The 24,203-nt window shown below is 40.5% G+C and overlaps 1 protein-coding gene across 1 annotated transcript in view; it reads right to left on the bottom strand.

The window, feature by feature from the left end:
• HHIP (hedgehog interacting protein) overlaps positions 1-24,203 on the bottom strand; it is a 106,945-nt gene that overhangs the window by 16,012 nt on the left and 66,730 nt on the right. The window contains exons 5-10 of the mRNA XM_056855354.1: positions 7,136-7,287; positions 5,880-6,053; positions 4,066-4,209; positions 2,939-3,060; positions 1,653-1,776; positions 114-244 (exon numbers count right to left, since the gene is read on the bottom strand). Coding sequence (XP_056711332.1) covers positions 114-244; positions 1,653-1,776; positions 2,939-3,060; positions 4,066-4,209; positions 5,880-6,053; positions 7,136-7,287 — 847 coding nt within the window. The remainder of the gene's footprint in view (positions 1-113; positions 245-1,652; positions 1,777-2,938; positions 3,061-4,065; positions 4,210-5,879; positions 6,054-7,135; positions 7,288-24,203) is intronic.

Here is a 24,203-nt window from a genome sequence, read left to right as displayed (position 1 = left end):
TTGTGCAGATATGCTGCCACCAACATTCCCACTTCTGAATATCACTGGGATGATCGTGGTCAAGATCCCATTAACAATACAGTCACATACAAAGAATTTTTCCCCTATCTCACCTAATTCATCTTCGCCAAATCCCAAGATATGTCCTGAAAAGAAACCTCTACATGAACCACTGTTGCCAAGGCATAATGGTTTCTCTTGCCACTGTTTGGTAATGAGACTCTGTTGAAGTGTTAAAAAGTTTCTGTAATCACATATACAAAAGACAGACAGTTACACAGTGTTAGTTTTGCTTTAAGGCAATAAACTGCTGGAATTAAGATGAAGACCCCACCCCCCAACTGGAATCCTTTTCAAATTTGGGCTAACATTAACCCTTTGAAATTGGAGTTATAAAACAATAATTCAAATGATACATTATATAAAATAGTGCAAAGATGGATCTCGGAGGCAGAGTTTCTATTACATTAAAGGGGCGTATGCAGGATTTCATTCCTATTAAAAGACTTACTTGGGAGTCATTTAGGACTCGCGGTGCAATCTTAAGCAGTCACACATTTTTAAGTCAATGGGCCTTAGAATGCTGTGATTTTGCTTAGGATAGCACCACAGGGTTGCAATTCTATGCCTATTTACTTGGAAGTAAGAGCAATGTGCCCTGTCCTGGATGGCCCAGGCTAGCCTGATCTCGTCAGATCTCAGAAGCTAAGCTGGGTCAGCCCTGGTTAGTATTTGGATGGGAGACCACCAAGGAATACCAGAGTTGCTATGCAGAGGAAGGCACTGGCAAACCACCTCTGTTAGTCTCTTGCCACCAAAACCAAAAAGGGGTCGCCATAAGTCGGCTGCAACTTGACGGCACTTCACACACATAAGAGCAATGTAACTTATTGAGTCCTACTTTTTAGTAAACATCAAACACCTCTACAGCTTCAGCGCCACCTTCAATGGCATTTGGATAACCACTATAAGTTTTTACATAAAAATATCTTTATTAAAAATGATACAATATTTTTGTTTCTGTTAACTCTGTTTGTTTGCTCCAGCCTTTTAACCCTTTCTTAATCTCTTTATTGGATTTAAACATTCTTGAGAAATACTAAATGTACTGTCATAATAATAGCTTGATTAACCCAGATAATAGTGTTGGGGCCATAATTCAGACAGTTACTTTTAGAGCGCCGAAAAGCTTCTACTTTTTTGTTTGTGAGGCTTTTTTCGGGAACAACAGACAAATGGGGCATGTCACAAGCTGCTTTTGAAACACCTCTGGGCATCAAATAATTGTGTTGTTGGATAGGTATGTGTGCATGAATCCTAGGTTCCTATCTGGAAACACAAATCCAAAGTCCTCTAGACGTGATCTCTGAAACGTCGCCTTGGTCTGCTGTTAGATACTAAAGTGTTGCCTCAGAAGTAGTATCTGTTTTATTGTTCTGGAATCTTTGAATTCTATATTGGACTACTTCAAATGTTAAGCGGATAGAAATCTGATTACTAATCTATATAAAATGTAAGTGATTTACTATGAATATAAATCTTACAACAGTACATGCTCTGTACTTTTGGGTCGCCATGAGTCGGAAGCGACTTGACGGCACTTAACACACACACACACTTTTGGTTCACTATATTGATTTTAAGAAACTTACCCATTGCGGTCTGCAAACACATAACTTCCATAAAGTCTTTCAGACTGGCAGCCTCTGTATACGAATCCCCCAACCAAGGGTCCACTACTGAATGGCTTGAATTCTAATAGTGAAGGCTCACTTTCTAAAAAGGAACTAACATAGCATTAGATAAAACGCTATTTCATGTCTTCCAGACATTTTAAAACTAACATAATAGCAAAGGATAAAATCACAGCTTCTTTATTGTATGTTTTTCTCACATTACACCTAAAACATCAGACTTCAAAGGAGATAAGATCTCTGAATGACCATGGGCTAGATACAGCCAGCTTAGAATAATTGGATTTTTTACACCACAGTATTGCTTTGTGTGATCATTTGGTCATTTTACACCACAGCATTGGTTTGTGTGATCTACTCTGGATGCAGTCAGAATTCCATTGCAACTGTGGCATAATAAATCAGTTTCAAACCACATAACTCTTTGGTTCGGCTTTTATAAAATGCACACATTAAATATGCCCATTGGTTTAAATGAGACTTAAGGGCATGTGGCCGATCCTGTAATATTTTGCATATTTGTTTATAAAACTATAGGACTAGAATCTTTCTCCAAAATGAAATTCTGAAGAACTACTCATGGTCAACAAGATCCTTGTGGACTATACACAACTGTATCAGAATCTATGTGTGCAAGTAGGTGTTAATAGGCTTGGCTATGTATCTATGCTCAGTGAAATATTAGACATGCATGATGACCTAAACATAAGAGCTGGTGTGATGTAGTGGTTACAGTGTAGGACTAGGACCTGGGACAACTGGGTATGATACTGTAGGACGTTATCCTGTTTAAAGGCCAGAGAAATTACTGATCAATAGAACACTAGCAGCATAGATTTTGTGTGATTCTTGGTTTTCTTTTTCTCTTTCTTTTTCTCTTACTGGGATCCAATGTCATCTTGTTCATACTTGACCACAGAAGTGTGAGGCATTGGCCTAAAGCAGGTGTGGGAGCAACTGGAGGCTTATTAGCTGGGTGTTATCAGAATATGGATGACACCCACTTTCGGTGCTACGGACACTTTCTTTAAGGAGAACAATTGGATCCAGCCCTTTTTATTCATATCCAAATTTAAGCAGATTTAATGAACTAATTAAGATTAATGCACCAAATTGACTACAATATCTTTAATCGGCGATAGCCTATAAAATATACACAATATTAAAATAAACCTGCCTGTTTAATTCTATTCTGTATGTTTTTTGAAGGGAATATGTGCAATTGTGTGTGATACAGAACATACCATAATCTTTCCCCTTTATTATCTGTAAGATCCTAGCTGAGGACCGATTCTTTCCATTGGAGTCTGAACAAAGTATTGTTAAATTAACATTCGTATCAGTTGGGTGACGATCCACAGCACACCTGTACACAGCACACAACAATATGTTAGAATGTATAAAACAGCTAATCTTTTGTTATTCATTACATTTAATTCTGTACAGTACAACTGTGAAACAAGGCTTTTTTGTCCCAAGTCACTGATACAGCAGTACAGGACAATATGCATTTGTTTATGGTTTACTGAATGCTGTAGGAATCTGGACATATCAGTTGAGATAAAGTGACAGCATAGGTAATGCAATTGATTTAAGAATGTAAGAACATAAGAAGAGCCCTGCTGGATCAGACCAGTGGTCCATCTAGTCCAGGATCCTGTCTCACACAGTGGCCAACCAGTTCCTCTGGAGGTCCAACAACAGGGCTCATTCAAATATATTCAAAACCCATTCAAATACACTCTGTTAAAAAAAATGCAGCGAATTATATTCTCACAGTACCGGGATGCTCTACAGAAAGCGTTGTTTCTGAGAGCCAAGGGAATACCACCCCGCATAGTAAGAATATGTAAGATGTGACACAATGTTGTCATGTTGTGAATTCCTTCCTGGCCCCTGTTTAATGTTACTGATGTAGGCAGGGAAACTGTGATAAGTACTCCTAGTTTGTGGTTCTGTGTAAATTATTCAGCTAATCTTCAATGTCTACATTTATAAACAGCAAATGTAATATGCTTACGCTGTGGCTTAGTGTAACTGAGAGGCACATGTTTTTAAATTGGGTGGGAAAGTGGCTTGGGCAAGGAAAGGAGTGCACGGCAGAGAACCAGTGGAAGGGCAAAGGGTGTCCTCTGCACACCCTGCCTTGTGCTCTTCTGCCCTACAAGCATCCTTTCTTTCATAAACATGGCAAGGCAATAGAGCTGGAGCTCTGCCACAAGCATGTGGGTATAATAAGTAGTTTGTTCCCAGGAACACTGGGATAAAATGTACTAAACAAATAAGGGCTTCTGTTCCTACTAGGTATTTAGATGTGTGTGAAGAGCCTGGCTAGTCTGCTCATGCTGAAAAAGGAAAGCAATATCCTTACCTGCCTGGATTGTGGAGTCCATGAGCAAAAATTTCAGGAGGCTGATTGGTGCTGTTAAAGTGTGGGTTGCTTTGCGGTATGGAGTAAGGCACATTGCAGAAATCAGTGTCTACATCTAGGCGCAACACAGAACCTGTAAAATCACTGAGAAAGTTGGAGGATAACACAGTTGATTTTAAAAACAATTGATAACTTGGCAGCGTAGAGAACTGTAGAGAATCACTCAGAAGAGGGGAAATTTCTGTTACGTGTAATTCAGTACTTCCTTCTATACCAAATAAAGGAGTGCTGAATTTACGAGATGAATAGGGAGATGGCACATTGGGACTCAGATTGCTGTGATTTTGATTAGTTTAAGGACCAAGCCAGATGGGAGGAAAAAGATCCATGATTATGATCTTTTTAAAAGCCAGTTAACAGGCCTTGGCAGCTGATTTGAAGATAGGGGAAGGGTCAATGGGTGTTTAAGGGTGTTCAACTCTTTTCTCCCACGCCTCTTTTACAATTTAAAACATCCATCCAAAGCTTCAAATCATGTTGCATGGAGGGCAACACAGACACAAGTGCTAGAGCGTATACAGTGAATTGAGGCTTTGCATGGGGCATTTGAAATTGTGAAAGAGCCATGGGAGGAAGTGGTTGAATACTCTCTCACTGCACAGCCCTTCTCATAAACTTCACAACCTCAAACTGCTAATCAGCTTTTAAAAAATTGCAAGGTCCTATGCTTGGACCTTTGGCCTCTTGTCTGTTTTGGTCCTAAGATAATTCCAGAGTGGTAGCTATGTTAGTTTGTTGTGGCAAAATAAAACACACATCCAGTGGCACCTTAAAGACTAACAACATGTATTCTAGCTTGAGCCTCTTTCTGCCGTAGGGTTTCCTACTCTGGATTGGAAACTTCCTGGACATTTGGGGGTAGAACTTGGAGATGTCAGGGTTTGGGTATAATGCCATCCAGTCCACCCTCCAAAGCAGGTATTTTCTCCTGAGGAACTCATCTCTGTAGCCTGGAGCCCAGTTGTAATTCTGTGAGACCTCCAGACCCCACCTACAGCCCCCCTCAATACTACTGTGCCCCAACTACTCCCTTTCCCCTCCCCTTCTGTAACTTTCCTAATAAATAGGAGGAAATTATTTTATCTGAGGAAATGAGCTTTCACTCACAAAACCGCATGCTGGAATAAAGATTGTGAGTCTTTAAGGCGCCAATGGACCTCTGTTTTATCCTGGTCCTTAACAGAAGGAATGCATGCACTTTTAATTACACAACACATTTTCTCGAATTACTTGTTTAAAAACAAATATTTCTGCTGAAGGGTAGCTTCTGGGTAACTGTAACGGGAAGTTACCAATATAACAATTGTATTAATAAAAATGCATTTAACAGAAACTTTTTCAGACTATCAGAATGTGGTCTAGATCTTTTTTCATGACACATCATAAGTACCAGTCTTCTTTACCTATTGAGGCTTAGAGCAGCCCAGGAGGCCTACCCGTCCCCCCACCCCCAAAAAATGAAGGTTGACCACCTTTCCCTACTACCATAGGACCAATTCATATTGGACTCCTCACCTAATTTGGGTCAGTTAATATGTCTGAAGTTCCTGTCATAGAAGTCTAGAACCACATGTAGATTGGCTCTAACTCATTCTGTGAGATTAGTAGGATGTGAATGGGATAAATATACCAAATAGGGTTTGGTTCTTTTTATAAATTAGCATATTGATTTGTTATTGACCAAATGAATGCTAAAACTTCAATTATTTTCTAAGGAAAAAAGGAGAAAATTAAAACTACTGGTATTTTTGTACCTTAAACCATCCATCTCCTCCATATCATCAATAGTGATCATCCCATCACCAAGGAATATGTATAAAAATCCATCAGGGCCGAACAACAGTTGTCCTCCAAGGTGTTTTCTGTGTAGCTCTGCTACTTCTAGGAAAACTCTTGCTGTTCTCATATCAACTTGGTGTGGATTTTTTCTGCAACATACATACACATTAAAAAATCACAATTAATCCCAGTAACATATTTCTGCTCAAATGATGTGTAATACATTTTATCTTTGTCCCACAATGAAAGGAATGGAAGGTCCTTGAGAAGCTGTTGCTACAAAAAGTACTGGGTCATACTATGTTAAGTAAAAAAATGTAGCCTATGCTAGTTGCCATTCATTTGTGCTGGAAGATAATGTTTTCTCAGGGCACTGTAACAGACAAAAAAAGACCTATGTGAGCTTTATATTGTTCCCTTGCCTTCCCTGTAGTACCAGATGTCTTATGACAAGGTTTTGTGGTACTTTATTGCATTCTGAATGCACCTCTGGTTTCCTCCTTGATATTACCACAGTTGTACGGGGATGACATAAACAGGCACTAAGAGATAGAGAGAAACATCACTGAACCATTTGCCAGAATGGTCTCATTAAAGAGACGAAGCTGCCTAGGACAACCATAACAGGCTGAAGCAGCCTGAGAGATATCAGTAATCAATCACATGCAGTAAGGTTGCAAATTCAGTTTGGGGCCAACACTCTATTTCTCCAGCAAAGGCAAACGAGAAAAAGCTTGTGGGCTAGTACAACCTTCAGCAACTACCATAACACTTGAAACTATTTCTGTTGTCCAAATGTCATGATTTTATAGAGCAAGACAATAATGGCCAACCATCCTCTGAATGTGTTCCAGTTTGTTAGCCAAGAGGCAACCTTTTTAATTACAGAAGTGGCAGTATGTCTCTTCCAAGAGCCAAAATTTTGTACCATACATATACGATTGTGCACCATTCAGACAAATATGCACCATTAAGAAATTATTTGATGAGAATTAAAAAAAAAAATTGTACAGAAGGCCAAACGTCATATACTGTTGGTCTCTAAATTTATCATTGGTGCTTTCTTAAGGCATCATCTCAACCAGGAGGACCCTTGTTTAAAAGCAAGACATGGAAAAGAAGGAAGGCAACATTTGAGGTTTGGGACTTGGGATGATACTCAACAAACAAAGTATGTGTTTGATAACTATGCAGTGCAAATCATTGCAGAAATTGTACATAATGATCATACCTGGACACTGTGTATTCCACAACCCTAAGAATATGGTCATGAGGCCCAATAGCCCATCGCTCTTGGTTGGTGGTATAAGACGCATAGAGCTTTCCATTTTTTTTGTAATTGGGATGGAATGCCAGGCTTAACAGCCCTCTTTCATCTCCACCCTGCAGTCAAATGAAAAACACAAAGAATTGTGAAGTTAATTATGTTCTTTATTGTGTTTAAGAGGGAACCCCCAAAAGTTTCTTTCTTTATTTTGGTAATCTTTACCCGGCTCCTTTCTTCCTTCCTTTCTTCCTTTTCTGACTACATCACAAAAAAGGATTATAAAACATTTCATTTGGATTGGGGAAAGGGGAGTCCTTCAGAGTTGGAATAGGACAATTGTTTTGTGAAGCTATCGGTACACAAGCCTCCTTCCTTGGCTTTTATGGAGTGATTTGTGAGTGTAATCTTTGGGAAGCCATGAAGACAAGTTTAAGTGCTGCAAAGAATTCTTTGCTGGATTACTAGGTTGCTTGTGTGCAGAAGGCAAATAAAAAAGGTCTATAATCAGCAGTCACTTCAAACCCAAGTATCCAAGTCCTAAAACGCAGTGCCAACTCCCACTGTCTTGGCAATATGTTTAGAAAACAGTTAAATTGCTTGTATAATATGTAAGCCTTTGTTTTACCCTGGAGGCAGCTACATCACTTGTCACAACGATGGTGGTCTGTTCATCATTGCTAGCATACTGTAGTAGGTAATAAGCTGCCTCCAATCTCACTGCCTGAAAGCATCGTTTGTTTGCATGGGGGCCCACAGTGCAAAGCTTTTTATTATTTCAAAAAACAAAAATAGAAAATAACCAAACATCTTTCTTTCATTATTTATGTTCACCACACAGATTAGTGCAGTTATGTGTTTAGCATCAATTTCATGTACTGTGACAATACGAACGCCAGCAACAGAATGCAGGAAAAGACCACAAAAAAAGAGGCGAGAGACCTAATGTGCAATAAACAAAAGGCACCCCCAAAACAGAATAGCATAAATGCATTTTTCAACAGACAGAGACAGCATCCTGATTATATATTGTTATACAATCTATAAATAAAGACATACAAAATAACAGGAGAAACTAAGATCGGAAAATGAGCAGAAACTACAGTGCGATAAACTATTGTGCGTATGTGTTTTTGACACTGGGAAACTGCAATATTTTAGTGAAAAGCTATGGCCTGGAAACAAACTATTTTCACAATGGTACACTTCACTTCCCATGTTTACTCTGGCCACAATCCATCACAGACAGCCCAGTCCCAAACCTGTTTACTCACGTTCAGTCTCAGTGATTTTAATGAAGTGAGCTTTCAAGTTAGGGCATACAGAATTGCAACCACTGATAAGCTCAAGAATGCTTAATCCTGGACTGGATTGTAGCCTCTGTGGTATTTTACCCTTGCAAAACAATTTTATGCCTCTGAATTGATTAAAAAAAGGTAAAGGTCCCCTGTGCAAGCACCGGGTCATTCCTGACCCATGGGGTGACGTCACATCCCGACGTTTCCTAGGCAGACTTTGTTTGCGGGGTGGTTTGCCAGTGCCTTCCCCAGTCATCTTTCCTTTACCCCCAGCAAGCTGGGTACTCGATTAGTTGCTGCATAAAGAAATAGCTGACCATCTTCTTCTATCACCAATGATCAGGTGAATTTCTGTTATTCATAGGTTAGCTATAAAAATACATTTAATAGCTCATTATATTAAAAAAATCTGAATTATTCTGACATATATGAAATGAAGCATGAGGTGGCATCTAGCCAAAGTTGTTCCTTCAACTCCCATTCATTTCAATATGAAAGAGTAAATATTATTGGGGCCTGAATCCTACTGCTGTTCCACTGATAGTATAGGGAGGAGGATAGATCTCACACAATTCATCTCCTTACTGTAGCCACTCCCAGACCATGTGGGCTCCCTTCTCCCATCAACCCCCTTACAGGATCATGGAAGGCAGATGGGGAAGGGTAAGATGAGGAAAGATCCTCTCAGTTGAGCAGAGGTAGGATACAACCCATATTGCTTAACTCTATATGTTTAACAGTGCAATCCTAAACAGAGTAAAATCCTTTTAATCTCACTGACCTCTATAGACTTAGCAAAGTGTGACTGCACTATAATTCTGCCATAGAAATAAATGGTTCTTAGAAGTGCTACGTTTTAGTTGAATCGTGGCCAACATGCTTTATGCAACTCCAGGCTGTGGCTTGTGGAATGCAGGCTACATTGTTGAAGAGACAGTATGGCTCAGTGGCAGAGCACATATATTGAACACAGAAATTGGTACAACCCTCAGCATCCCCAATTAAGAGATCTCATACAGCAGATGTTGGAAATGACTTTGCACAGCGTAAGATCATTGCCAGTCAGAGTAGACAATCTTGAACTCGATGGAGCAATGATCGGACTCAATATAAGGCAGCTTCATATGTTGCTATACATATTTTACAGAATATTAAAACTGCTATATTTTGAAATAACACTGGCAACAGATATCAAATGCAAGGACTTGGATCTTTGGTGCATGCAAGCACTTCCATGAATACACCAGTGGCTTCTCTGGTTATTCATGCCTAACCCCATTATTTTCCACTTCATATTCTACATTAGAGGCCACCGTCAAGGACTACTCCCAAACTTCCAAAGTTTTGGGTGTCGCTTATCTGGCAGCAGGGAGGGCTGCTTTCAGAAAGAGCCTCTTAGAAGCTCCAATACATTGCCTGTATGGCCTTTTGGATCTCAGCCATAGTCTATTACATTGTACTTTCAATGGAAGACAAAGAGAACTATTATAATAACCAGTGTAAAGAAACAGACGAGAACAACAAAAAAAGAAAGAACAAGAAATCTGTTTCACAAGATCCAAGAAATCAAAGGGAAATTTAAAGCGCGGTTAGGCATGCTGAAAGATCAACATAGAAATACATTAACTGAGCAGGACAAAATAAAAGTTGGGAACAATAGTGAAGAACTATACAGAAGAGATGAAAGGATGGCAAATTCCTTCCAAGAAGAAGCTTTTGAAGAAGAACCTACAGCTTTAGAAAGTGAAATGAAAGCTGTACTGTGAGCAACTGGGAGAAACAAATCACCAGGAGCAGATGGGATATCAATAGAGCTATTCCAAGCCACAGAAACAGAGTCTATCAAAATCTTGACAAGAATATGCCAACAAATATGGAAAACAAAACGATGGCTCTCAGACTGGAAATGGTCAATTTACATCCCAATTCCCAAAAATGGAGACATCAAAGACTCTAGCACCATGTTGGCGAACCTATGGCACGCGTGCCGCAGCCGGCACACTGAGCCCTCTCTGTGGGCACGAGCGGACCCATCGCGTCTGGCTAGGGCTGTGCCGTGTTGCCGTGGCGAGGGTGCTGAGGGCGCTGCTCCTTCTCCCCAAGGCCAGGCTCCCCAAGCGTGCACTGGTGCCCTCCCTCTCTCTCAGCTGAGTTGCGGTGCAGCTCAGCTGTTTGTCGGGCCCCCGCCTGTCTTCAGTTTGGACCGGGAGGCTGTGGCCGAGCACCTTGCCACGCCCCCCTCTCGGCTGAGCTGCGGGGCCCCCGCCCATCTTCAGTTTGTCTGGGGCCCCGCCCATCTAAGAAAGCATTTAGAAAATTCTAAAACATTTGCAGACAATCGTACAAGCCATCAGGAAATCTACAAGGAATTTTCTGGCATTGTAGCAGCTGCAAAGGTGAATTTTAGTAACAGATTTTTACAGTTCCGTAAGATGAAGACAACCCTGTGTTTTCTTACTTCTCCAGATAAAGCCAAATTTGAAGAACTTGATCTTTCCTGCCTACACTGGTTAGATTTAGAAAATCTGGAAATGGAGCTAATAGAATTTCAAGAAAGCTCTATCTGGAAAAATAAATTCTGTGACCTGCGTGAAACACTTGAGAAGATAGAAGGGATGCCAAAGGACAGCACAGTTAGTTCTGAAAATGAAATCCTTAAAGTGTGGAATTCTCTGCCAAATAATTTTAAGTCAATGAAAGCCCTTGGGATTGCTTTCCTTACTTTGTTTGGATCATCTTATGCTTGTGAGCAGCTGTTTTCAGCTTTGAATTATATCAAATCTGACACCAGAAACAGGCTAACAGATGACCTGAGTGCTGCATGTGTTGCTCTCAAACTTACAAAGTATGAGCCAAGGGTAGACAAATTATCAGCATGCACACAACAGCAAAAATCACATTAATTGTTCAAAAAATTTGACGATGTCCTCAAAAATGTCACAAAAATGGTGAATTACATCATGGCTCGTGCTCTGAATTGTCGACAGTTTCAAGCACTTCTTGAGGAGGTTCAGGCACAGTATAATTGTTTACTTATGTACAATAATGTCTGGTGGCTGAGCAGAGGACGAGTCCTGGAGAGATGCATGCCAAATGCAAACTTTTACCTTTCAATAAAAAGTTGTTTGTATCATTGAAAGCTCTGTTATTGTTTCTTTTAATGCAAAATATGTGAATGTATGAGTTGTTTTTTTCTAAACTAAAACCTCAGGATTCAGGTTAAATTGCCGTATTGGCACTTGGCGATAAATAAGTGGGTTTTGGGTTGCAGTTTGGGCACTCGGTCTCTAAAAGGTTCGCCATCACTGCTCTATAAACTATTGGACCATAGCATTAGTTTCTCACACAAGTAAAGTGATGCTCAAAATCTTAGAACAAAGACTGTTACCATATATGGAATAAGAAATGCCTGATGTTCAAGCTGGATTCAGAAAAGGAAGAGGCGCTGGAGATTATATTGCAAATTTATGTTGGTTCCTGGAGCATATGAATTTCAGAAGAAAATCAGTTTACGTGTCACAGATTACAGCAAAGCTTTTGACTGTGTGGATTATTAAAAGTTATGGCTGGTTTTAAAGTAAATGGGTGTTCCACAGCATCTGATTGTTTTGATGGGCAACCTATACTCTGGACAATAGGCTATTGTTAGGACAGAATATGGAGAGAGAATGGTTTCCAATTAGCAAAGGTGTCAGACAAGGATGTATTTTATCTCCCTATTTCTTCAGTATGTATGCAGAACATATCATAAGGAAAGCTGAGTTAGATTTAGATGAAGGTGCAGTGAAAATTGGGGGGAGGAATATTAATAATTTGAGATATGCCGATGATACCACATTACTGTCAGAAAACAGTGATGACTTGAAACAACTACTGCTGAAAGTTAAGGCAGAAAGTGCCAAAGCAGGACTACAGCTGAACATCAAGAAGACAAAAGTAATGACTACTAGGGAATTACCCAACTGTAAGGTGGACAAGGATGTGTCACTGGCAACCAAGATCAAGTTAATTCATACTACAGTATTCCCTATTACTACGCATGGGTGTGAAAGTTGCACAATGAAGAAAGCTGGCAGGAAGAAAGGAAATGTGGGTTGGAGGAGAGTGTTATGGATACCGTGGGTTCTAGAAGCTAAAATGACTAAACCGAGGCTATTGTACTTTGGTCACATTATGAGAAGAGTCACTGGAAAAGACAATAATACTTGGAAAAGTTGAGGGCAGCAGGAAAAGAGGAAGACCTAATATGAGATGGATGGACTCTATAAAGGAAGCCAGGGCCCTCAGATTGCAAGACCTGAGCAAGGCTGTTAATGATAGGATGTTTTGGAGGACACTGATTCATAGGGTCACCATGAGTCAGAAGCAATTTGACAGCACTTAACACACATACATAAGTACACCTCCAATTAGCAGCATCCTGGATGAAAGCTTTGGTAAAACATCCATCCTCTTTCTCAGTTCATAAACAAAACATTACATAGCTGCTTCCAAGTTGCTACGAGATGCTGCTTTCAGATTCCTAAAGAAAGTACAGTGGGACACCAATTATCTGATTACCCAAACTTATCAAGTTCTATACTGTGTATTACATATGAACTCTTGTTATTTGTCATGTACATTTTTTTCATACTTTTTGTTTCCTCATGATTTCCACTGTTCTAATTTCAAGAAATGTCACCATGAAAATTACTAAAAGCCAAGAGCTACTATTGTATGGAGAACTAATTTGCGTTAATAGCATATGTACTTTTATTTTTGTTTGTTTGTTTGCTAGATTTATAACTCGCCCTCCCCGGCCAAGGTCAGGCTTAGGGTGGGTAACAACATTAAAAAAAACATTATAACAGTAAAATACCTTAAAACCAATAACATGTAATTTCTAAAATTAATAACACCAGGTGCCGTATAATATAATGCCCGCTAGAACAGGATGCCAACACCAAGGTGAGTCCTTCAAACAAGGTCAGCAACCAGCCCCACCCCCATAATTCAGTAGTCAATAGTTGTAGATAAAAAGTGGGGCGGGGGCAATTAAAAATAATGAACTCTTGGTAACCTGTGCTAATCAGCTAGTGACCTTGGATCATTAAAAAGCCCTTTGATTATAGATCTTTAAAATAAAAGTATTCTCTGAAACCGCAAAAAAAGTTGACTCATTCACATTTTAATGTATTCAGTTTAATTTTCCACTAGTAAAACCCTGTGGTGCAGAGTGGTAAGCTGCAGTACTGCAGTCCAAGCTCTGCCCATGACCTGAGTTCGATCCCAACGGAAGTTGGTTTCAGGTAGCTGGCTCAAGGTTGACTCAGCCTTCCATCCTTCCGAGGTCAGTAAAATGAGTAGCCAGCTTGCTGGGGGTAAAGGGAAGATGACTGGGAAAGGCACTGGCAAACCACCCCATAAACAAAGTCTGCCCAGTAAACGTTGGGATGTGACGTCACCCCATGGGTCAGGAATGACCTGGTGCTTGCACAGGGGACCTTTACCTTCAAAACTCAGCAAATCAAACCTGTTTAGAATACAAACTGAATTTTATTTCACATGCCAAAACTGTATGATCTGTATGAATGTATGAAAACTGGGATATGTATGAATCAATGCAATTGCTTTTCCAGGCTCTTTGCTCAAAACTCAAGCCATGTTTGCCATAGTACTGGTTAACTCTGGACCTTCTTGTGTGATCCTTTGGGTCCATAGCAGTCATGCATCTTCATCTATAACGACAGCATAAATCAGCTTCTAATAGTTATTTGTGAAGTTGCTTTTCAAGTTACATTTTTGTTTTTATGGTTTGGGTTATGGTGCACCTATATAAAAATGTTACTTAGCCTACATATGCTAAGGTACCAAAGAGAAGGTGGGAACAGGCTTGCCAGCTGGTGGCTAGCACTCTGTGATAGACGGGAGACATGATGGGGTACCATTGCACTGATGGTGTATTGTCATTTCCAGGAAGAACCCAGAAGTGATGCCATGCTGTTCTATAGTGGTGTGAGTACTTCTGGAAATGATATCGCGCCACTGACATGGTGGTGATTTTTTCCTGCATTTCCCCCCTGTTGACCTATCAAGCAGCAACGGGAGTTGGGGCGGGGGAGTTGAACGCCGGAAGTCTCTTGCTATAGCAGGTTTCAGTAAAAGATGTGGTACTATGGAATATCATATTTCTATGCCTCATTTAGTCCGTAAAATACCATATGCTTTCTTTTGGAACTTTATCTAATGTTTTAATAATTATTTCTGATTTTTCTTTTAAAAATCTTGAACTTTAGCATTTTTATTTTTTGTTGTCAAGTTGTAATCGACTTATGGTGACCCCACAGGGTTTTCAATGCAAGAGACGTTCAGGGATGGTTTGCTACTGCCTGGCTCTGTGTAGCAACCCTGGTATTCCTTGGTGGTCTTCCATCTAAATACTAACCAGGGATGCCCCTGTTTGGCTTCCAAGATCTGATGAGACTGGGCATGAAGTGACAGGGTGTACACACTTAAAATGCCTAAAATGCAAAAATGTTCTTTTGGTAGTTGGTTGGTGAATATTTCGGTAGTATGCCACACCATCAGCTATCCAGTGAAAAGTGATTTGCTTATAATCATACCACGAGCCCTACGCTGATTTAACTTGTGTGCCTGTATTCTTCTGTCGACGAGATGCTGCAGGGTATAAAACAGTGGGACAGGATTCAAAATTGTGTTGCAAAAGTTGGGGAGTGAGAGATTCATATTAGCCAGTGCTTTAATTACTAACATGGGAGATTACTGAGTTTCAGCTGCCTCCCTATCTATGTGTTTATTTCAAATATTTATATTCTGCCTCTCCATAGCAATAAACTAAAAATAAATTAATGAAATTATCCAACAAACAGACAATAAGAAAACAAGTAAAACAAAAGTAAATGGTTAAAGAAAAGCCTTAACAGCTAAAACAGCAGCAGCAGCTAAAAGCAAATATTGAATAAAGAAGACCGACAAATACTAACCACCAAGGGGAGCAATAATCAACCAAATTAACTAAAAGCAAGGTGAAGTTTCGAAAAGTCTTGCTCTGGTACAAAAAGATGTTAACTGAAGGCACCAAGTGTTGGGAGAGGGGAGGGTATTCCCGAGCTGGGTAGGCAGTTATGGAAAATGCCCTGTTCCTTGTGGTCACCCGCTTTACTTCTGAAGCCAGAAGAACATGAAGAAGAACCTGCAATGTGGACGCAGCGTATGGGCAACACTATATGAGAGCAAGTGTTCCTCGAAATACATCCCCTAATAGAGGAATGTATGCCTGCAGTGTTTGCAGTCTTGGCATTCAGAGCAGAGATTTTGTTTTTGGCTCAGATTTTTTCAGCTCATTCCAAAGACCTTGTTTTTCGATAGTGAGAGGTGGCACAGCTTCAGGCTACCTCAGTATTACGCCCTCTTTGAATTTCTGTAGTGAACTACTTCTTTTACTGTATTGTGAGGTTCTGGGGTTTAAAACGGCCTGAGCATTATGCCTCTTCAATCCCTAGTATCGGGTTTTGAAGGAGATGAGTATAGAGATTGACAGTGGCTCTTTGCTGGGGTATAACAGGCATTTTACACATGCTCAGAGGCACACCTTCTTTCTCACAGGCAAGTTGTTGCAAGGTGGGTTATGACTCATGATTCAAAATAGATAGGCTGAGTGAAACCAGGCATTCATTTGCCTCCCTTCCCACCTACATTTATTTATTTTATTAATTTTTTAATCCACCCTCCCCAGCCTAGGCCGGGCTCAGAGCAGCTCACATAATAATATAGTATACAATAAAATAAGATAAAACATTTAAAACAGTATTTAAAATAACCCTGTAAAGACAAAAATGTCCAATGGCACCCCTAACATGTAGTCACAGCTGAGTAGGGTTGCCAGGTCCCTCTTCACTACTGGCGGGAGGTTTTGGGGGCAGAGCCTAAGGAAGGTGGGGTTTGGGGAGGGGAGGGACTTCAATGCCATAGAGTCCAATTGCCAAAGCGGCCATTTTCTCCAGGTGAACTGATCTCTATTGGCTGGAGATCAGCTGTAATAGCAGGAGATCTCCAGCTAGTACCTGGAGGTTGGCAACCCTACAGCTGAGTGAACAGATGGTATTCAGCCCCATAAGTTACCAGAAGAGGAAGAAGAAGTAGCAGCAGTGGAGGGTTGGGAAGGCCAGCATTTATAAAAGAAGGAATCGTAGCTGGCCTCAACCATAGGCTTGGCAGAATAGCTCTGTCTTTCAGGCCCTACAGAACTCTTTAAGGTCCCGCAGGGCCCTGGTCTCACTAGAGAGGCTATTCCACCAGGCCTATTCCAGAGAAGGCCCTGGCCATGGCCAGCTGGACACTTCTTGGGCCGGGGACCACCAGAAGATTAGTGTTTTGAGGAACATTTCCCACTGCAAAAAGAGGAGGCAGCCCCAAAATAGGATAAATCTCTCTTAGACTTTCTACCCAGTGTTGTCACTTGTTTCTGCTGACATTAAACAAGGAAGAAGCACCGGGCAAAAAGTTTATGTAACACAACAGACAAGAATTAACTCAGTCAATAAAGGGTTAATTGACTACTACAGAGCTAATTTACAGTTTTCTCTCCCCTGTTCCTCCCTTGGCAATTGGTGAAAAACTGCTTGTACTTTCCCCCTTATATCTGTGTACCGAAAATATCCAGTGTTCTTTTTCAGAGAGGGGAAGCGGAGGAGTGTTCTTTTTCAGAGAGGGGAAGCGGAGTATTTCTAAGGGAGCACTGCCCCATATTTTCCTGTAGCTACAGCTCATACTCTGAAAATCAATTTGACCATGTTAATTCAATTTTACTTTGGTGTATCCATTATAGCCACTGGAAATGTTCCAGGTAGGGTTGCCAACTCTGGCTTGGGAATTTACTGAAATTTTGGGGCAATGTCTGGAGAGGGCACAGTTTGTGGAGGGAGTTCAGTGGGGATGTGATGCAATGGAGTTCACTCTCGGAAGCGGTAATTTCCCACAGGCTCAAGGGAATTGATCTCTTGTATTATGGAGACATTGTTATTCTGGAAAAACTCCAGGCACCACCTGGATGTTGGCAACCCTAGCTCCAGGGCTGCTCCAGAATAAGCGGACTGTGGACTACAATTTTGCGCCTCCAAGCATGTACATAATACATGAACTTGTAAAGTTTAACTATTTTAGCCACAGAACTATACTTGTCTATAAGCATGTTGTATTAATTGCTGCATTTCTTCAAAGTTTCCAAGGGTAGACATATGTCAACATGTTCTTCAAACTTTTTCATCATTTAGCATAATTTTTGTAAGAGCCTAACCGTATATTTCAACAAGTCATCACAAATTCCATCAGAGTTAAAAAAATAAACTTGAGGCATTTTTTAAAGAAAAACCTTACCACAGTGTTAAGATATCCTGGAACTGTTAAAAACAATAAACTGTCACATATATAAACACACAGCCTGCAAGACTTTGAAATCCATTGTGTATTAAAGCTTTTCTATAGGGAGAGAGTTAAAAACAGAGTGTGTGTGAGAGAGAGACGACATGGCAAGTTTGACAATGCTTATGCAAAATGGACAAGCCTACTGCAAATGCTGGGATCGGCTAATTGAAAACAAGCTCATTCTGCTTCACCACCATCACTTTATATGGAAAGTTCTGACTATAGTTTGCAAGGCACTTGAGACATGATGCACTCCATCATAAGCAGGAACACTGATCATTTGTACAAATGTTGAACATTGAAGCACACTCATTGTCCAAGTCCTGTACGACCAGACGGAAAATGAGAGAGGTGCCATAATATATCGCGATGGGTAAGGAGTAACTCTGTCACATGTTAACCTTCAACGTTCTGCTTTGGCAGCCGGTGCTTCAAGTGTTCATCAGTTTCTTGCAGCTAGCGTGATTTGTTTGAGACATAGGACTCAAAATCCTTTTCACTACTACTTAATCCCCACTTATACACCCATGTTCAGCCTTGGTCCCTGCATTTTGAGAAGGATGCAAACGACTTAGAGAGCGTTCAGAGAAGATCAACAAAGATGATTCACGGCCCAATTGTCTTGTGCTTTAGTCACTGCTGCGGTGCAAACGGAAGTATTTTAACAAGGAATGTAGCAGTTAGTCTCAAGTACACAAATTCTGACTCACTTGACTTAATCCATCCCCCCCTCACCACAATCCAACATAGTTCAGCTTTTCATCTGTTCTTCATTGTACAGCTACTAATGGTAAGGATATGGTGAAAGGTTCTGCCAGGGCCTCTCTACAAGAGCCATGTGAGTTTGCTACATTACATGAGGGCATGCCCAACATGCTGCCGCAATTATATTAATTACTGCTGCTTCTCCAGCACAGGGGGCACAGTCAGCTCCCAGTAAACAAGCCAAGGGACCTGCCTATCTTGACCCAAAGCATACTTCAAGACAAGATTAGATCCCAATCTGTGAACTCACTAATTATCCCTGTCTGCCAAACCTCATCAACCAAACCTCATCAACATGACATGAAAACACTAACTGTTCACAAGAAATCACACGCCCCTTATTTTTTCTAGGAACTTTCTGATTGTTTCATGATTTGCACTTAGGATGGCCAATAGGCAGAGCTCTCTAGAGGAGATCATAAGGCCATTTTTAAGTCCTTGTGTTTGCTACATTATTAGGGTTGCCAACCTCCAGGTACTGGCTGAGATCTCCTGCTATTACAACTGACCTCCAGCCGATAGAGATCAGATCACCTGGAGAAAAATGGCCGCTTTGGCAATTAGACTCTATGGCATTGAAGTCCCTCCCCTCCCCAAACCCCACCCTCCTCAGGCTCCAACCCAAAACCTCCCGCCGGTGGCAAAGAGGGACCTGGCAACCCTACACATGGTAACCACAAGCACTTTTTATCAGACATGCCTTGGAAGTTAGATTATTTATTTACTTTATTTATACCCTGTCTTTCTACTCAATAGGGTTCATAAGCAACTTATATCATTCTCCTCTCCTCCATTTTATTCTCACAACAACTCTGTGAGGTTGAGTTTGCTGCCTGAAACTCAATTCCCAGGCACAGGTGGGCCTAATTTGCATCAGGACAGTGACAAGCAAGAAAAGGGGCTTTAAAGCTACCCCTCAAGATAGTTTCCTGACCAGAAGCAGCCCTGGGAAACAACTATTTGCTCCACTAGGGAAACTTACATGTAGCCATCAGTAAATGAAAGTTTCCCCAAAAAGCAAGTAGCAGCTACCCATGTCTCTTTCAGATCAGGAAAACAGTGTAGAAGGGGAAAGGCTTAAATCTCTTCTCCTTGCATCCATGGAAATTAAGTTCCCAACAAAGACGAAGGGGGTTACCGCACTTTGTATTCCCAGCGATGTATTAAGAGTTTGAAAATGTTGTAAAAAACATCGCTTTAAAAGAGTTTTTGGATACAACGGCTTATAAATGGTTGGAAGACGTCTTCACAGCTAAAGGGGCCAAACAAAGTACGAACAGTATTTTTTATAACGTTTTTAAACTCTTAATACATCGGTGGGAATACCTAGAAAGTGCAACCAGTATTTTTTATAACATTTTCAAACTCTTAATACATTGCTGGGAATACAAGTGCGGTAACAGCCTTAGAAAACCTCCATTAAAAGTCCATGTGGAACACATGTGGACTTTGTAACATGCAAATTGGTCTGTAGTGGTAGAAGGCATGTATTTCCCTGTATGATATTCAGTTCCTAAGATCTCCATGTAAAATATGAAGAATTGGGTTGGGACTTTTGCCTGGAAGTGGAAGACACTCTGCTCAGCAGAGAAAACAGTACTGGGCTAGGTGGTTCAAAAGTATAAAAGTCACTAAAAGGAAAAAAAAAAGTTCCTTGTTTCTCTAACATTTTTCCAGGTATGGAAAGCAAGCTAATGGTGATATGGTTCTCCAGACGCTCTACCCTGGATCAATGCCTGATTTTACATCACCTAGCAATGAAATATAGTACCAGGCTCCATGGGGTGCTCTATGTGGCCTTTGTAGATTACAAAAGGGCTTTTGATAGCATTGCCCGGGATAGATTATGGGCTAAATTAGAGGCATCCTCAGTAGATTGCAGACTACTCATTCTTATTCGTATGTTGCACAAAAACAATTTCTTGACTGTACAATGAAGCCAACAGGGCCACCTATTTTCCAGGGTCCCTGTCAAGAGGGGAGTAAAGCAAAGCTGTATTCTGGACCCCTCTGTTATTTAACTTGTATATTAACTCAATGGTTCCTAGGTAAAGTGACATCTCAACTCCTGTATTATTCACAAATCTGTTTGTACAAAGACTTTCATTCCTTGGAAGCAGTTCGATCTAAATTACTTCGATGTTTATTTGGTGTTCCTCGTTGTGCACCAAATGCAATTCTTAGAAGAGAATCAGGACAGCTGTCACTTGAAGCTCATAGCTGGTATCAAGCTATATGTTTTTGGCTCAAACGAAACCTTAACTCATCTGGATTAATTCCCTTTTCTTTCAGATAGCTACTACTCAGGTTGGATCGATGTGGTTGAGAATAAAATACAATTTCTCGGCTTAGCAATATGCCTTAGCAATATGCCATTTGGGGTTCTCGGGAGCTAAAGAAATACTTAAACAATGGATCTGGGATACAGCTCTTCAAGCTGATAGAGCTTGGGCACATCTCTATCCAGTGGTAGGGAATCAGGCACAACTCTATCTGACGGTGGGAAATCATAGCCAAAATTTTGGGCCAGCAAACTACCTTTATATTTTAGAATTCCCCAATACTGCAGAATTTTCATCCTAGTCCATTGTAACTGCCTACCCTCAGTGATACTGGAAGATACTTGCATAACCCCTATTCTCAACGTCTGTGTTCCTGCCAATTGAATGCAATCGAAACAGTGGAACATGTATTATTATATTTTCCATTTTATAAGGACATCCGTTCCACTTACCTCACCATACTCTAGGTAAATTCCCAGGAAGATCTGGACAATTCTACACATAGCTACACTATTAGTAAATAGGAAGCTGAAGCCCTTGAGATACATTGCTTATGCCACATACCCTTGTGGACACCTCTACTCCATTATGAGAAGCACATAAAAGACTCAATAGATTCTGGTTGTTCAAGGTGCTAAGAAATGAAAAATTATAACCTCTTTACTGTGTCTGGCTTTTCGAAAGACAATCACCTTTCATGTTCCCGTCTTTAGACTAGATTTCAACTTTATTATTTTGAGGAAATTATTCAGAAAGGAGCAAGTTTGCTGCCCTAAAGATGTTTCAAAATTAGCAGATTACTAGTGTAGTTATCCATGCTATCCGAGTAAGCAGCAATAATCAGAAGAGAATGACAGCAAAATGGAACATGATGATAATATACTCAGCCTTACCTACATAATGGTCCCAGTCCATGTAAGTCAAAATGGTACAATGTGTTTATCAGTGGCTTCTTGAAAATGCCTACAATCTTGGGCAAGCATGAGTTTTTAGAGAGAATGCCCAGAAGGTGCTATGAGTTTTTACAATATCCTTCATAGGGGTTTCCGAATGATTTCTCTACAAGTCATATAAATATGGCCACTCTGAATGCTTGATAAAAGCTATCAATGCAGGCTTCATATAACCCCAGGACTTCCAGATTATGATGCACATTAAAAAATATTTCATTCAGAATTGCATGGCTCTGGAAAGCATTCCGCATGCTGGATAAGCCATATCCCTGCATTGGATTGCTTAGGTTTTTTCAGACTTGAAGGTCAGACAGGACAAACCAGGACAAAGCATGCAAATTGAGCGTACTGATGCATTTCCCCTCCTGATTTATGTAATGTAAGCACATTTCCCAAACAACTGTATTTCAGATGGCATCGTTCATCCTTCTTGAGTCTGGATTTATTCTAGCAAAAGATAAAATTTAAGCATGGAGTTCTTCTGTAATGAGAAAATGCAGCAGAAAAAAACCAGTTCACCATCAAAGCAATTGGGGGGATGATTAGGGTTGCCAGCCTCCAGGTACTAGCTGGAGATCTCCTGCTATTACAACTGATCTCCAGCTAATAGAGATCAGTTCACCTGGAGAAAACAGCGGCTTTGGCAATTGGACTCTATGGCATTGAAGTCCCTCACCTCCCCAAACCCCACCCTCCTCAGGCTCTATCCCCAAAAACCTCCCGCCGGTTGTGAAGAAGGACCTGGCAACCCTAGGGATGATGTGGGAGGAGGCTTTGGCTGGCATCCATCCAAACAGGGCTGCACACGAAGGTGCTTTCTGTGCAGCCCAGCTTGGATCTTGCTGAGGTGGCAACAACATGAGAGAGAGAAGTCATGTGTCTGCTCTTGCATTGTTCCAGCCTTGGATCAATTCAAGCTGACTGCACAGGAAGTGCCTTCCTCTGCAGCCCCCTCTGGATTCTGCAGGGGCGTACTGACACAGGAGGAGGGTGTTCGGTGCAGTGTAGCCGTTTAAACTGGCCCTGTATCACGGTACCTACAAAGTGCAATGATAGTTCTTTAATGCTCTGTCCTCAGCATTTAGGGTTTGGTGCCATAAACCTAGGATTAAGGCTCGTTTACTTAATCATGTGGTCCAGAAGCAAAAACCCATACGATGATGGCTGCTTACACACCCTCAGCTTTTGATGCCAGCAAAATGATAGATATTCTACCAACCAAAATATTGCTGATGAAGAAAATGCTTGACTGGAGTTAAGAAACACATGATTTCTGACCTCTGGTTTCCATAAAGATTTTTTTATGATCTGTAGCTAATATGGTGGTCATGCAGCTAAAGGCATTATCTTCACATCATTAGAATGAAACATAACACTGGAAATCCCTGACTTCATTGCTTGAGGTTTCATTGCTATCTGAGATTATATATTTCCCATTGTAAATCTAAATAAGAACTTGTGCTGACCTTTATTAGAGCAAACATTAAACAATTTAGCAAGAGTACTACTATGAAAGGGAACTTTAAAAAAGTGATTCGGACCACCAAGAAACAATCATAAATTTAAGGAAATATGAGGTTTTGGCCATGTGACTTCCCCTGCAGAGTTATGCAACAGATTGTTGTGACTTTAAAGGTCATACATTTTTTAAAAATGGCACATTTAAAAGAGATTTATAGAGTTTCTATTTATACAATGTTCACATCAACAATTTAAAAGGTATACGTTACTAAAATAACATATAAAAATTTAGGTTCTATGACCCCCTTGATAAAATGCAGAATGTTAGCCAATAGTAAATTATGTAAACTTGAGTGGTAATAAAGTCATATCTTTTAATAGAGAGGCAAACAGTTATTAATATTCGGTTTTAGGTACTTCATGACTTATGGACAGCAGGGAAAATGTTTATATGTTGGTTTTTAAACTGGGAAATTATTTCTTTTTTTTTTTTTTAATAGCCTACCTTATCAACAAAGTGGAGCGAGGAAAACAACATTTAGAACGGTTTTATAAGTTTCTTGCATCAACCCAGCAAGAGCAATATGCACGGATTGCCCTTCTGGATCCTTTCTTCTGCACATGCAATGCTGAACAACTGGCTTCATGGACAGGTTTGAGAGGATTAATTGCCTGTTTGGGGGCTGGGAACACTGATGCTGCCTAAGAATACTCTTCTTCATTTCTCCCAAGCCATCATCACTGTCAGAGCTGAAAGTGCCAACTATGTTTGGGGGCGGGGAGGGGCAGAATCTCTAGATATGGGCCAGATTGCCTGCTGGGCTTCCTTACTATTAAATGCCATTGGCTGGAA

The sequence above is a fragment of the Euleptes europaea genome, chromosome 9, assembly GCF_029931775.1.
Source record: "Euleptes europaea isolate rEulEur1 chromosome 9, rEulEur1.hap1, whole genome shotgun sequence".
NCBI classification, from domain to species: Eukaryota; Metazoa; Chordata; class Lepidosauria; order Squamata; family Sphaerodactylidae; genus Euleptes; species Euleptes europaea.
This window is presented reverse-complemented; position numbering and strand designations above follow the sequence as displayed.